This window comes from Vicia villosa, linkage group LG2, assembly GCF_029867415.1.
Source record: "Vicia villosa cultivar HV-30 ecotype Madison, WI linkage group LG2, Vvil1.0, whole genome shotgun sequence".
In the NCBI taxonomy this organism is placed as follows: Eukaryota; Viridiplantae; Streptophyta; class Magnoliopsida; order Fabales; family Fabaceae; genus Vicia; species Vicia villosa.
The window spans coordinates 117,748,625-117,764,287 of NC_081181.1; the positions used below are offsets into that span (position 1 = coordinate 117,748,625).

A 15,663-nucleotide genomic window follows, 5' to 3' on the forward strand; every position below is an offset into this window, starting at 1 on the left:
GTTGTTATTCTGTTTACTTCTTGTTCATTTGTTTAAAAGCATTCAGATAGTAATGTCGTGACATCCTGTTCGACATCGCGTGTTTGAGTCCAGAATTTCAACAAATGATTCCTAATCTTAAGGAAACCCTACTGTTGATTCCTAACATTAAGGCATGAATTATTCAAGCTATACGAACTCATATGCACACTAATAGGAATGGTTAGTTACACCTTAATTATAGGAACAACTTATGATTATCTATTATTATACCCCTCAAAATTGGGTCACCATCAATGACACAAATTTTGTCTCTGAGAAATGAAAATCTCGTTCGATGCACAGGCTTTGTTAGAATATCTGTCGGTTGGTCCTTTGTAGAAATATGAGAGACTCGTATTTTTCCAAGTTGAACTATCTGTCGCACGAAATGATAATCTAGGGCAATGTGTTTCATTCGTTAATGAAACACTGGATTGGAGCATAAGTAGGTTGTTCCAATATTGTCACAAAAAAGAGTAGGTACGTGAGATGGTACTCCAAGTTCACTCGATAGATTGAGCAACCACATGACCTCAGCCGTAGTATTGGCAGCAGATCGATATTCTGCTTCTGTGGAGGATCTTGCAACAGTTCGCTGTCTTTTTGATAACCACGAAATAGGATTTCCACCAAAGTAAATTATGTAAGCTGAAGTAGATGTTTTGTCATCTTAATTACCTCCCCAATCAGCATCGGCGAAGGCTTGTAGTTTGAGATGAAGTGGTTTTGCTAGCCTCAAGACATGATTAATAGTATATTTTAGATACCGTATGTTATACTCGCTTGAGCTGCTGGAGATGCACTTGGGTTGGTAGATGCATGAATTGTGACAATTTATTAATTGCAAAGGATTGATCTGGCCTTGTCAAAGTAACGTATTGTAATGCTCCAATGATACTACGAAATAGCTTTGAGTCGGCAACGACATATCCATCATTTAGTTTGAGAGGAATAGTCATACATAATGGTGTGTTGACGGATTTTGCGCCAGTCATATTGAACTTATCCATGAGTCACTTAGGTTTGTTTGAAACCCAACAGAAAGAACAAAGGCCTTGAGAGAATCATGTCATGCTCGTGGTGCTTGTCGTAAACATTAGATAGCCTTCTTGAGTTTGCATACATGTTGAGGAAATTCAGAATGAATAAATCCAGGTGGTTGTTGCATGTAGACATCTTCAGTCATTTTTCTCTGCAAAAAGGCATTATTAACATCCATTTAGTGTAAAGACCACCCTTGAGCAAGTGCTAAAGTGATAACCACTTTCAAAAATTAAAAACAATCTTTGTCATACACTTGTTAAAGCTAAACTCCTCACTATTGAAAATGACCGCATTACGCTTTAACCAAATGCTCCAAGCCGAAGCTAATCAAATGTCCGCTACAATAGACCTCTTTGCTAAACTCTTCACCTTGTCAAAATGAGAGAAATACCCCCTCAAACTCCTCTAAAGAAAGCTCCTCAATGGATCCAATCCATTCATAAACTTTCCTCCAAATTCTCGCCACAATCACCCAACTCCCTAAAATATGCGGCAAGGATTCCTCCTCTAACAAACAGAACACGCAAGATAAATCTCTATTATCCATCAAACCTCCCTCTTATGCAATTCCTCCTTGGTTGCAATTCTTTTTAGAATAACTCTTCAACCAAAAAAAAGAGTTTTTGATAGAGCTTTTACTTTCCAAGGATGATTGATTGCCTTAAAAATATCCGGATTGAGACAAGGGCGAGAAAATTTTCCCTTAAACATGTCATAACATGATTTAACGGAAAAGATCCCGTCCACATTAGGAATCCACTCGAAGCTATCCGCCTAATCCGCCCTTGGAACCACATCCAGAATGAGATCTAGCAGTTTCTGCCACAAAAAATGGAAACACTTCTACTGTCCCGAAACAGAACCTGGATGTTCCAGGGCCAGCCAACAGTAGTGAGTAGTTCTGCGACTGCAACAAACAGCATATGATCATCAACAAGTGCAAACAATTTGGAGAAAGCTTCCATCGACAATTGTTCTCCTGTCCAGCAAGAATACCAAAAAGGGATATCCGAACCGTTCCCTACGTAACAAGAAACTGCCTCTGCAAAATGATTCTACGACAGATTAACATAATTATGTGATAACAAGAGTTCCCTCCACCAAATAGAATCTCTATTATTCACAATGTTGTTGTCACCAATGAGAACTTTTAGCTCCAAATGTTTGTATCTATGAGTGAGAATACTACGCCAAACTGCTTCCTTTTTCGTCAAAATCCTCCATTTCCATTTACTTAATAAAGTCGCATTCAAATTCTCCACATTTTTACTTTGAGGCTGCGTTCCTCACGAGGTTTGCATCAACTACGTATCCTAACACATATAATAAAATCCATTCCATACAACAACTAAGTTATTGATTTTAAGTTGCAGAGATAATGCATTGAACCTTTTAGTTGTTACCATGTTCCACAAATTGAAGGTGCTGGCAATAACTAAGTTATTGATTTTTCCTAAACATCAGTGTCAGTTTTACAACTTTTACATCTAAGATGGGTTTTTATATCTTGTATGTGTTGTTAACTAAGACATGTTTTACTATCGGAACGAAATTGTAGCTTTGATATTTTTACATTTGTTTATAATCTTATTTTGTACATATGTTTTATTGATAGTTTGTATATATATCTTACATATGTTGTAATGATTAATGGAATTGGTATAATAATTGAGGAATGTAGAATCTCTTGAAAATATGTTACATACCTTATTCACTTTTCAACAAGAAACATTCTGTATCACATTTAGAACAACTAAGACGTTGAAAGCAAACAAATTTGATTAGTACTACGAAGTCTTCCAAAAGTGTAATAAGTCACACAAGTTTGGCCCAAAGTGTTCCATTATTCAAACATGATTTACACTCTATTTCAAATGAGGTGTCACAAAAAAATGTGTGACTACTTCTAATAGAAATTTAGTATATTAAATTATGATATTAGAGTACAATTTTGTTTCTTATGCCAACATATTGATCTTTTAGAAAAAATCTTCTATCTTAATACAGTATAAATAAAGATATTATTTACCTCTTTCATAGCTGATTTAATCTCGAATTATGACACTAAGAAAGATAGTATACCATCAATGACATCAATTTGTAGATCTCCAAAATAACTCAGCGATTCACAAAGATGATATGTTGATCCACCGATTTTGTAAAATACTAGACACATTTCTTCTCCCATGGATTTCAAAAGGAAAATTAAATACAGGTGTAATATTTTAATCCTTAAAAAAATAAAAATAAAACTCTAAAATTACAAGGGATTTGTAGATAATTATTCATCCACTTTTAAATTTATGAAAATATGCATGTATGTGAATTATGTATCATTGTTCGTGTGCATATGCAAGTACACATGTTTGAGTAGGTTAAGTAATATTCCAAATGAATAGTTAAAAGTGAAAGAAGAATCAAAGTATGTTCATCCTACACTTTATTTTTCGGAAATTTGATTGTATTCAAATAAAAAGACAATGTGGGTATTCTAAAATGAGTTACTCAGATGTTGCATTCACAAAGATAATAGCATTAATTTTTTTTTTAAATAGTCGCATACTGCAAGGGGGAGTGAAACCAAGACTTTGTCCACAAGTTGAATGATTCTTAAAGATAATAGCATAAAAAATCTAAAAATAGTCGCATACTACAAAGGGGGAGTAAAGGCAAGACTTGGTCCACAAGTTGAATGATTCATAAATATAATAGCATAAAAAGCTAAAAATAGTTGCATACGAAAAGGGAGGAGTGAAGACAATACTTGGTCCACAATTTTAATTATTCATAAAAATAATAGCTTAAAAAAATAAAAAATAGTCAAGGGAGAATGAAGAAAAGACTTTGTCTGCAAGTTGAAGGATAAGTAACACCATAAAATAAATCAATGATGACTAATTTGAAGACTTCGTACATATGTTTTATTGATAGTTTATATCTTTACCATACATATTTTGTAATGATTAGTGGAATTGACACTATTTCAATTTTGTCTTTTAGCAGCACCCCTACTAAAGCGCTTTTAGTAAAAAGCGCTGGTATAGGTTGCGCTAAAAACAAAATAAAAAAACACGCTAAAAAAGCGCTCTTATAGGCTGGAGTACGAAAGCGCTTTCAAAAAGCGCTCTTATAATGGGGGGGCACGAAAGCGCTTTCTGAAAGCGCTCTTATAGGGGGCTTATGAAAGCGCTTTCAAAAGAGCTCTTATAGGGGGTGGGGTACAAGAGCGCTTTTATCCTAAAAAGCGCTGGTATAGCCTTAGTTACGAAAGCGCTTTTCAAAAGCGCTGTCATACCCTTTTTAAAATTAAAATTTTTAAAAACAAATTATACTAAACGCGCTTCATCGTTTCCAAATCCCTAATTTCTTCATTGCTGCCCACAGAAAACTGAAAATCTTTGAACTCAGAAACTCAGAAAATCGTTTCATCTGAAAATCGAATTGAAATCGTTTCCATCGTTGCCCACCATTTCAACTCAGAAAACTCACCATCTCATAAAATCGTGAGCCACCATTCTCCGTTTTCAATCGTCTTCTTCTCATCGTCTTCTGCTCTTTGCTTGTTCTCATCGTCTTCTTCTCAACGGCACTGCTCGTCGCTTGTTCAACTCTGGGCTTTTGTTCAGATTATTCGAGAGACACATACAGGTAAAGGTTCTTTCTCTGAGATACATTCAATTTACCTACTCTGTGGTTTAGACTATTTAGGAGTTTTGGAATGCATATATTTTCCCTACTTACGCATGTGAGTTTCTTGTATTTCTTCATTCATAACACTATATTGTTCGATACATAGATATAGATTGTGATTTGGGTTCAGTAAATTTTTTTCAAAGTTAGTCATGATCTTGTGTTGCCAATATGAGATTCTTTGCTACCTTGAATTTGTTAACAAAGAAACTTGTTTAGTTCTAGTAAACTCTGTACACTTAATGTGAGAATTTGTTTGTATACTCTTTGATTCTTGTTTGTTCAATTACACTTCTCATGTTATAGGTTCATTGCTTTGTTTTGTTTGGGGGTGCATTTTAGTTTTCCTCATTATTTCAACATGCAGTACTTGTTTCCACTTTTCACTTTATTTATTCTATGCTTTTAGGAGAAATAGAGGGAAGTTAACTTTCTATATGGGCACAACAAATAATGAAACTTTCTGCTGTTGCATCCATTAGAAGTCAGAATATAGAAATCTATATGAGGCAATTTTGAATGTTGTGTCTTGTAGCCATTGCTTTAACTTGTTCCTCTTCCATAACTTAAGGTCCACACAGCATACTTGTGCCATAATTAACAACGTGCCCAAGCATTTTGTGAGTTGTTTCAATTAGTGGTTAATAAGAAAATGACTTGTCATTTATAATGGCAGACATTAATATTATTGTTTTTTTATTAGATCATCTAGCTAGCACATTATTCTTAATCAATATTTAGACATCATTATCACCATAAGCCACAGTTACGTAGACAACTAATGAAACCTCCAACTTGACCCTTCTCTTTGGATTGATAATAAGTTTTATCTAGAGGCCACAAGAAGTTAGAGGTACATTTGCTTGCTTTATGAGACTTATCATTATGATTTGCCACATCTTAGTTGTTTTCTCCTTGTTAAAAGGGTGTAAGGTGGTTTTTTCTTAATAGGTTGGTGTAGTGGCTTCCCGGTTTCTAAGTTAATTGATTCAAAGGTGGTTGGAATTGATCTCATGTTTTGAAGTGGAATTAAGTCATATTTTGTATTGATATTATTTGATTTTGATTCTAAAGACATCGTTGAGCTTTGATATTTGAATATGCATGATTTTGGTTGATCGATAGATCTTTTGGCTATGGTTGAGTTTACTTTCTTTCATCTTGAACTTGTTTGAAGTGAATTTTGAGAGCCAATTTATACGTATATCATGGCTGTCCGGGATGTTGGTTTAGGGATTTAGAACTTGTTTTGAACCCAATTTCTCATGGTACAATGTGACTTCTTGCATCTTGTTTCATTTTTGGTTTGAAAATTGTGTTAGTTTGTGAGTTTACTTGAATTTGAATGCATTTGACATAATGATACAATGCTGATTTTTTTAAGCTATGGATTATGACCTAATTTTTATATTCTTCAATTAAGTTTTTTATTTTATATTTTTTAGGAATATCTTTGCTAGATAGGGGTTACTTGTGAGTGAAAGTTTGATCTCATTCAAGAAGTTGCTTTCTACTATATAGGTAATTAATTGTTCTCTCTCGCCAAAGTAATATGTTGCGTTTTATTGCTTCTGATTCATTCCGTGTATCCTTTGCGTTTTGACAGAAACACATTATACCGTTATGTTCCTTAATAGTTAGTTGTTTTTGTTTAGCTTAATTAATTAAGACATGAGTGTAATACTCATTATTCCGACATGTGGAATATTCTCTGATTTTTAAGTGATGAACTTACTAACTTTGTAACTTTTAGATTATATTAAGTAATACTCATTATTCCGACATGTGGAATATTCTTGATGTCAATTTCGTTAATCGTTAAGTGATGAACTTACTAACTTTGTGAATTGAATTCGCCATAGGGGTTACTTGTGAAGAGTGAAAGTTTGACCGTTTTTGTTTAGCTTAATTAAGACATGGATAAGACATGGATGAATTCAAATCGATTGTCGAAAGAGTACGAAAAAGGGGTATGGAAATTCGTTGAGTTTGCGGTTGCGCACTCCGAAGACCCGCTTCGAATGCCGTGTCCTTGCTTGGGTTGCTGTTATGGGGGTAAGGTTGACGGGAATAAGTTGGCATCCCATTTACTACGGTTTGGAATTGATAGAAGTTATACATGTTGGACAATGCATGGTGAGAAAAGTAACGGGAATGCTGAGCCGAGTTGTAATAGGAAGTATGCTTCAAACGACGATTGCACAGACACATACGATTGCGATCGAGTCGAAGAGATTGCAGAAGCGCTTGAAGAAGATCTTGCGGATTGTCCCAAAATGTTTGAGAGGTTGGTAAGCGATGCAGAGAAACCGTTGTATGATGGTTGTTCAAAATTCACAAGATTGTCTGCGGTGTTAAAGTTGTGCAACTTAAAGGCGGACAATGGATGGTCAGATAAAAGTTTCACAGAGTTATTAGCCCTTATGAAAGATATGCTACCAGAGGATAATGTTCTTCCCAATCGAACGTATGAAGCCAAAAAGATGTTGTCCTCTATTGGCATGAGCTATGATAAGATACATGCATGTCCAAACGATTGCGTTTTGTTTCGAAACGAGTATGCAGCGTTGAATGAGTGTCCTAAATGTGGTGCCCCTCGATATAAGAAAAAGTTGTCTCCTGCTAAAGTCTTATGGTATTTTCCTATAATTCCGAGATTTAGACGCATGTATCGTAGTGAGACCGATTCAAGACACTTGACTTGGCATGCAGATGAAAGAATTATTGATGGAAAGTTGCGACATCCGGCAGACTCACCACAATGGATGAAAGTTGATACTGATTATCCTGAATTTGGAAAAGAAGCAAGAAACCTTCGGTTGTCATTGTCTACTGATGGGATGAACCCGCATGGTATTCAAAGTATCTCGCATAGCACATGGCCTGTGATTCTTATGATCTATAACCTACCTCCGTGGCTATGTATAAAGCGTAAGTACATGATGTTATCTATGCTAATTTATGGGCCTAAACAACCAGGGAATGACATAGACGTATACTTGGCACCCTTAATCGAAGATTTAAAGTTTTTGTGGGAGAACGGTGTGGAGGTTTACGATGGGTATAGGAAGGAAAGTTTCAACTTGAGGGCTATGTTGTTTGGAACAATTAATGATTTTCCAGCATACGGAAATCTATCCGGGTACAGCAATAAAGGTCAAAAGGCGTGTCCTGTTTGTGAAGACGAAACCGATACGACACGATTGGAGCTTTGTCAGAAGAATGTCTTTCTCGGTCATCGTAGATTCTTAAATTCTAATCATCACTACCGTGGGTGGAGAAAAGCATTCAATGGAAAGGCTGAACATGGTACAGCCCCGCCTTTTTTGTCAGGTGATCAAATTTTTGAAAAGGTGAAAGATGTGAGCACTCAGTTTGGCAAGCCTTTTGCACATTCACTTGTCAAGGGTGGGTGGAAGAAGAAGTCAATTTTTTTTGAACTTCCATATTGGAAGTCGTTGTACGTAAGACATTTCCTGGATGTTATGCATATTGAAAAAAATGTATTTGACAGCGTCATAGGTACGTTACTCAATATACAAGGAAAGTCTAAGGATGGCCTTAACATAAGGAAGGACATGGTAAACATGGGAATGAGAACTGAATTGGGACCCGTGACGAAAGGAAGACGAACATATCTGCCACCTGCTGTTTACACTCTATCTAGAAAGGAGAAGAAAACATTGTGTAAGTTCCTCAGTGAAGTTAAAGTTCCAGAAGGCTACTCTTCAGATATTAGAAGACTTGTGTCCATGAAAGACCTCAAGTTAAAGAGTTTGAAGACGCATGATTGCCATGTTATAATGGAACATTTTTTACCAATAGGTATACGTTCTATTCTGCCAGAAAAAGTAAGAAGCGCAATAACTAAGCTGTGTTTCTTCTTCAGGTCTATTTGCAGTAAGGTGGTCGATCCCGCGATCTTACCAACATTGCAAAAAGAGATAGTTGTTACTTTATGTGATCTTGAAATGTATTTTCCTCCCTTGTTTTTTGACATAATGGTTCATCTAGTCGTTCATCTTGTGAAAGAGACACAATTGTGCGGACCAGCTTATATGAGATGGATGTACCCTGCTGAACGTTATATGAAAATATTAAAAGGGTACGTGAAAAATAGAAGTCGACCGGAGGGTTGTATTGCCGAACGATACGTTGTTGAAGAAGCGGTTGAGTTTTGTACTGAATATCTGTCAAATGTTCAATCAATTGGACTCCCCAAATCTCATATTGTCGAAAAAAAAGAAGGAAAAAGGCTAATTGGAAATAAAGTTGTGACAGTATCAATGGTCGAACGGGATCAAGCGCACTTGTATGTTCTGCACAATGAGATTGAGGTTGAGCCGTATGTTGAAATGCACAAGGTTGTTCTCCGAGACTTAAATCCAAATAGAAATGAGAACTGGATAGTACGAGAGCACAATCGAAGTTTCATACCGTGGTTTAGGGATCATATTTATTCAAAGTATCGTTCAGATCCTGCTTTAGTAACAGAAAGGTTGAGATGTTTAGCCTATGGTCCAAGTGTAATTGTGCTTTCTTATAGCGCATACGCAATTAATGGATACACATTTTATACCAAAGAACAGGATGATAAAAGTACTATGCAAAATAGTGGTGTTACCTTGGTAGCTGAAGCAATGCACATATCAAGTGCGAATGACTTAAATCCGAAATTTGCAAATTTGTCATATTTTGGGGTTATCGAGCGTATTTTGGTGTTTGATTACGCGAAGTTTCAGATTCCTGTATTTGGTTGCAAGTGGGTTGAAAATAATAGTGGCATACGAATGGATAAGTCAGGATTTTTGCAAGTGGATCTCAATAGGGTAGGGTACAAAGATGAGCCTTTCATTCTAGCCTCTCAAGCTAAACAAGTGTTCTATGTCAATGATCCGACAAGTACGAAATGGTCTATAGTGCTTTTATCTAACAAAATAGTTGATGAAAACATTGAAGATCAAGGTGATATTGGTGTTGGCATTGAATCTTGTACAAGAAACGATCAAAATGAGAATGAATCTTGTACTAGAAATGATCATAATGAGGGTATTTAGATCAATCCAACCGTCCGCGTTGTTAAGAGACGCGTAGAACACAATCCTACCAAGAAAAGAAAGAGACGTTAGTGATAAAGGTAATAGTATACATATTCCGACTAATTTGCTTTATTCAATTTGTACCGATTGTTTTATTCAATAGTATAGTACTTATTCAATTTTGGTGTATATTCTCGTTTTGTACATAACTTTTGAACCATGTATCCGTTTGTTGACTTCTTTGCATGTAACTATACTATTTTGACGATTCCGGAGCTGCTCATGCACTTATCTTTACATTTCGGGACTGTTTTTTTATCGGTTTTGCTTCTGCCCGTAATCAAAAGTCGGGCTTAGGGTCTGAATTTCGGAAAACCGACTTTATTTTTGAGTCCGTGGGGACGTTTTACCATAGCCATGTAAAATTCGTTCAATTCCGACAAATTTCTTTTTTGACGCTTATTTTGATTTGTACCGATTTCGTTTCCAATTTACTTGTACATGCATGGTTTGACTTCCATTTGACTTGTATAGATTGTTAGCTTATTAATAGTGTACTAATGTGCTTTAGTTTGTTTGATACAGGTTCAATGGCTCCGGATAGAGATGCTCCACCTGAAAACTCACAAGAAAACTCACAAGAAAGAGATGCTCAAGAAAGAGATGCTCCGGATACAAATGTTCCACCTGATACTGAAGCAAAAGAAGTTGCACGAGGCATCACCATTATGAAGGGAATCATTCGACATAGAGACCAAGGATTAGTATACCGATTGGAATGGAATTCTGAAAATCAAGCAATTGGTCCTAATTCTGCAAAGTTGACAAGTTATATTGGTACACTTGTTAATATGCATATTCCGGTCTCCGTAGCTAAATGGAATCTGAAAAGTTTAGAGTTGGATGCGAAAAAAAAGCGATTTGGGACGAGCTTCAGGTATATCATATATGGTTAATTGTTGTTATTATCTTGACGATAAATTGTTTAAATTACTTATACTAACACACTATGCGTATGTTTTTTTGCAGAGGACTTTTGAGATACCAGATGATCGTAGACGCTACATACTTAGTTTGGCCGGCAAAAGATATAGAGGGTGGAAAGCTTTTTTGACAAACACCTATCTTAAGGATAAAGATGGAAACTTTCTTGAAGAGGCACCGGGACGGCCAAAAAAGTATGAGATCTTCATTGGTGAAAAAGATTGGGCTGAGTTTGTAAAGCAAAGAGATGAAGATTTTCGGAAAAGGAGTGCCACGAATAGTGCGAGAGCATCCAAACCCGCGTATCCATACAAAAAAGAGCGTTTGGGATATGCACGCTTAGAGGATAAAATTGTAAGTAAATAGAAATGCGTTTTAATTAATTGTCTAAATGTGCATGTTTTATTTGACGATTTTATCATTTGTGTCAATGCATAGTTAGAGGAGACTAAAAGTGAGGAAACTTCACTTCCTGTACATGTGTTGTGGAAGGAAGCTCGTGTGGGCAAGAATCAAGCTGTCGATCCCGATGTTCAGAGAGTTTATACTGAATGTGTAAGTATAATACTGTGTCTTTAATTAAATCAAATGTTTTTTAATATATAAATTATTTTTTATCTCCACTAATAATTATTGAAATGTAAATGAATTACAGGAGACCTTGTCGCAATCGGTATCCACCGGTGAGGGGAGCGTACTTAGTAGAGCACTAGATGCTCCTGAGTATCCCGGTCGGGTGAGGGGTAAGGGTCATGGTGTGACTCCAACCTCTTTTTACAAGAGTCCTAGGAGAAGATCAAATCTTACCAATGAAGAAGTGTTGCAAAAGTTGCAGGAATTGCAAGCACAAGTCTCTGAATTGCAAAGAGATAAAGAGATGTATAAGAGAGAAAAGTGCAACACTTCATCGGTGAAAGAAACTAGTGATAAGGCTAGTATCAACTGTCAAAGGAAATTTCCCGAGGTAATTATAAAATTTTTTCCTTACAAATTGTTCTATTTTATTAATGATAATGACTTTATATTTACTATTGGTTTAGGGCATTTCATCTTGTCAACTATACTTATCGTCACCGAATTATCGACTAGTTGGCAAGGGAAAAGTGCACAACACTTTGGGAGATTTACTTCACCATAGACCGCTCCCGGATGGACACCTGAAAGTATCGGTGGATGTTGTAGTAGATCATGATGCGATGCTACCGGTACCTGACATGGTCTCAGAGACGACATTGCTGCGAGATGCAATAGGATCATTTGTTGCATGGCCCTCGGAGCTCATTACCATTAGTGATGAGGTATATTGAAAACGATTATGAATCATTTAGTTTTCGAATGTCAATTCTTTTAGACTGCTCCTATAATTATTAATTATTTTTTACATTTTAATTTTAGACTGCTCCTATAAAACCCGCAATTAAGGGTAAAGGGATTTTACAGGAGGAGGAGTCTGTTGCATCACTAAAAGAGGTACATTTAAAGTGTTAATATATAATCTGAATCTAAATCTGCATGATTTTATATTTTACCTAACTTATATGATTTTTAGGCATCCGCTCGGGAGTCACAACAAGTGACGCAGCAAGTTTGTAGCGTACCACCCACTGGTCCTCCGAAGCCAGCGGCAAAAAAAGGCGGTGCTTTTGTGCCTCGATACCGGTCGACGCTCGCAACAATGGTTGATATGTACGATTTGAAGGATGGTGCTTTACGTGAAATCAATATGGATGAAAGTGTCTTCGGTATTGAATTCAAGTCACTTATTACAATTGAAGACTTGGAAGAGATTTTTAGGCATGATCAACTAGGCGTCAGTAATATGCACTCATACATCCGGTAATATTCACTCATCCGATATATTATTTAATTAGTCCCACAATATAATTTATTTACACATTTCAATGAAAATAATCTAATGTTTCTTATGTTTTTATTTAAGGTTGTTGTATGACAGAGTGTTGCGCGGGACTCCATTGTCTAACAGATTCCGTTTCGTGTCTTCCGCCCATTGCAGCAGAATGGCAATTGCTTCGGAACCGGAATCAGTTAGACAGCGCTTAGTCGATAGATTCATGTCCACCGGCAATACAGAAAGTCTGCATCTTTGGGCGTATAATACCCGACCAGTAGGGTTAGTTTCTCATTCTTTGTTCATCTAATCTTTGTTTCTTTTGTGTATAGCAAAATTTTCATATAACCTATTGTTTTGATTTATAGAGCACACTGGTTGCTGCTTGCTATCAACCCTATAAGGGAAGTCGTGTATTATCTGAATTCGGTAAATGGTGAATGGACCAATTATCCGGCTATGAAGGACATCGTTGATTTGTAAGTGGGATCGTTCTAAATATATATTCGTGTATATTTATATATTTACTTATTTATGGGATTGATCTAAACATATGCTTTTATATATTTGTTAATTAGATCAATACAAGTGTTCCGAAGTCAACGGGACGCACAGGTATCCCGGACTAAATCAAACAACATTACTTGGATCCAAGTGCAGGTACATTATTTTTCACAATTTTGCTTATAATATTTATGCTACTTGATAAAACAAGACAACTATAGAATCTTATTTGTTTTTCTATGTAGTGTCCGCAACAGCGAAACAGTTACGATTGCGGATACTTTGTTTTGAGGTTTATGAAAGAAATCCTTCAGGCGAATCAATTAGAGATTCCGCTCACGGTATGAATTTATAACTTAAGATAATTTCATATAATTTATTACATTTAACTAAATATATCATTCATATTATGTTTTTGTTTTATAGTACCTTGACGAATTCCGTGCTGCTGGGTACCCAAGACTTAAGTTGGAAGAAATCAAAGAGGATTTGTGTCAATTTTATATTAAGCAATTTTTCATGTAGGATTTGTGTCGATTTGAACTATAATATTATTGATGTTGTAATGATGTATATATATAATTTTGGATATTATAATGGTATTATATTAGTATATATATTGTCTTACTGATGGCTGAAATAATATCGTCGAAAATATATTACAGGTCGAAAATATTACAGGTTGAAAACATATTACAGGTCGAAAATATTACAGGTCGACTGGGAGGATTAAATTACAGGCTGCACATTAAAATACCTCATTTAGCAACGACAGCGCTTTTAAAAAGCGCTCTTAAAGGTCCACTTACTAAAGCGCTTCTTAGTAAAAGCGCTGCCAAAGATTAATAAAAAAGCATAAAAAAAAAACGCAGCATACGAAAGCGCTTTTGGAAAAGCGCTCTTATAGGGGGGGCTATCAGAGCGTTTTTTCCAGAAAAAGCGCTCTCATAGGGGGGGCTATCAGAGCGCTTTGCTGGAAAAAGCGCTCTTAAAGGGGGGTCTACCAGAGCGCTTTTTCCAGGAAAGCGCTCTTATAGGGGGCCTACCAGAGCGCTTTTTCCAGAAAAGCGCTCTTATAGGGGGGGTCTACCAGAGCGCTTTCAGAAGCGCTTTTGTTACCTACGCCAGCGCCAGCTTTTACAGCGCTTTTAAGCGCTTTAAAAGCCCAAAATAAGCGCTTTTAAAGCCCCAACGTGTTGTAGTGTGATATATTAATTAAAGTATATAAAATCTTTTGAATATTTTTTACATATTTTATTATTTTTTAACAGGAAACATTCTGCCACACAATTGGAATAAATAAGACGTTCAAAGCAAACAAATTTGATTAGTACTACAAAGTCTCCCAAAAGTGTAAGAAGTCCAACAAGTTTGGACCAAAGTGTTCCATTCTTCAAACATGATTTACAATATATTTCAAATGAGGTGTCACAAAAAATTTTGTGAACGCTTCTAATATAAATTTAGTATATCCATATTAGAGTACAATTTTGTTTCGTATGCCAAGATATTGTTCATTTTAGAAAACAACTTCTATCTTTGTGGTGGTCGTTTTCTTTACCTCCCCGTTTCACTTGGGAGGACGGCACGCTAAACCCTTCACGCGAAATTTGGAAGGAGAATGCGCCCGTGGTGGGATGAATTTTGTTTCAGTTCTTCCTACGATATCACACGAACTTTCTTATTTGTCCTACGAGTAGGAAAGGGAAAAAAGATCTCAACTAAACCCTAGGAGTTTGCTAAGTGTGGGGATTTCACCTAGACTAGAAATTCTGGAGTCCGGGGGGTCGGTTATACATAGGGAAGTGTTTAAACACCCTACATATCTGTAGTACTCTACAGGAACCTTCTCTGTGTCATTGTGATTGTGTTTGCTGCTAATGATTGGGAAAGTTTCTCCTTTGTGTTAGGAGAGAGAATTGAATTGATTAAAGAAAGACAGACAGATAGACGGACCGACTATTTTTGGTATTTTATTAGCTCGCTGAGATTCCTTGTGAACCTCATGCCTACATATCCCTAGTGGAAGTCAGAGCTTAATGTAGTTCGGGGAACTAACTAGGGAAATTAATTGTTTTTTGGTGCCTTGCTTGAAGCTCAAGGTTGAAGCTTGGAATTAAATCTCTGTTTACAGTAAAGAGACATGAAATCATCTTTACAGAGAGTTATTTGTACTATTCTACCACAAACATTTAAAAGTGACAGAAAAGCTGGATTCATTTCATTCAAGAGGGGAGTCTACTTGGTTGATCAAGTATGACAGCCATCGTGCCTCTAAAATGAAAGAAAGATGCTCGTCCAAATTAGGGAAAGTGTACAAGTCTGGGGATGTGCCAGAGCATGTCTTTCAGAGTCCTAAATGGGAGACTTTGATTGAAATTGAAATTGAAATGTTTGTTTGTTTGAATGTGGTAGAGTAGTAAAAATATCTCTCTATAGAGATAAGCTATGTCTATCTACTGTATAAAAGATTTGAATTTAGCTGGCTTGTATGAGGCCCAAGCTTGAGGCTTTTTGATTGACTTATTAATT

The 15,663-nt window shown here is 36.2% G+C and overlaps 1 protein-coding gene across 1 annotated transcript; it reads left to right on the forward strand.

Annotated features, from left to right (window-relative positions):
• The first annotated feature begins 12,778 nt into the window (after positions 1-12,778).
• Positions 12,779-13,729, forward strand: LOC131646677 (uncharacterized). The gene is made up of 5 exons (XM_058916658.1): positions 12,779-12,909; positions 12,996-13,106; positions 13,206-13,287; positions 13,377-13,472; positions 13,558-13,729. Exons 1-5 carry the CDS (start codon positions 12,797-12,799, stop codon positions 13,654-13,656), a joined length of 501 nt encoding a protein of 166 aa, XP_058772641.1. The 5' UTR covers positions 12,779-12,796; the 3' UTR covers positions 13,657-13,729.
• Positions 13,730-15,663: the final 1,934 nt, after the last annotated feature.

Bases quoted from the DNA above. Each gene is read 5' to 3' on its own strand.
- LOC131646677 (XM_058916658.1), top strand. From the start codon at position 12,797: ATGGCAATTGCTTCGGAACCGGAATCAGTTAGACAGCGCTTAGTCGAT. The intron at 12,910-12,995 runs GTTAGTTTCTCA...TTTGATTTATAG, and splicing joins TATAATACCCGACCAGTAGG to AGCACACTGGTTGCTGCTTG. The intron at 13,473-13,557 runs GTATGAATTTAT...TTTGTTTTATAG, and splicing joins AATTAGAGATTCCGCTCACG to TACCTTGACGAATTCCGTGC.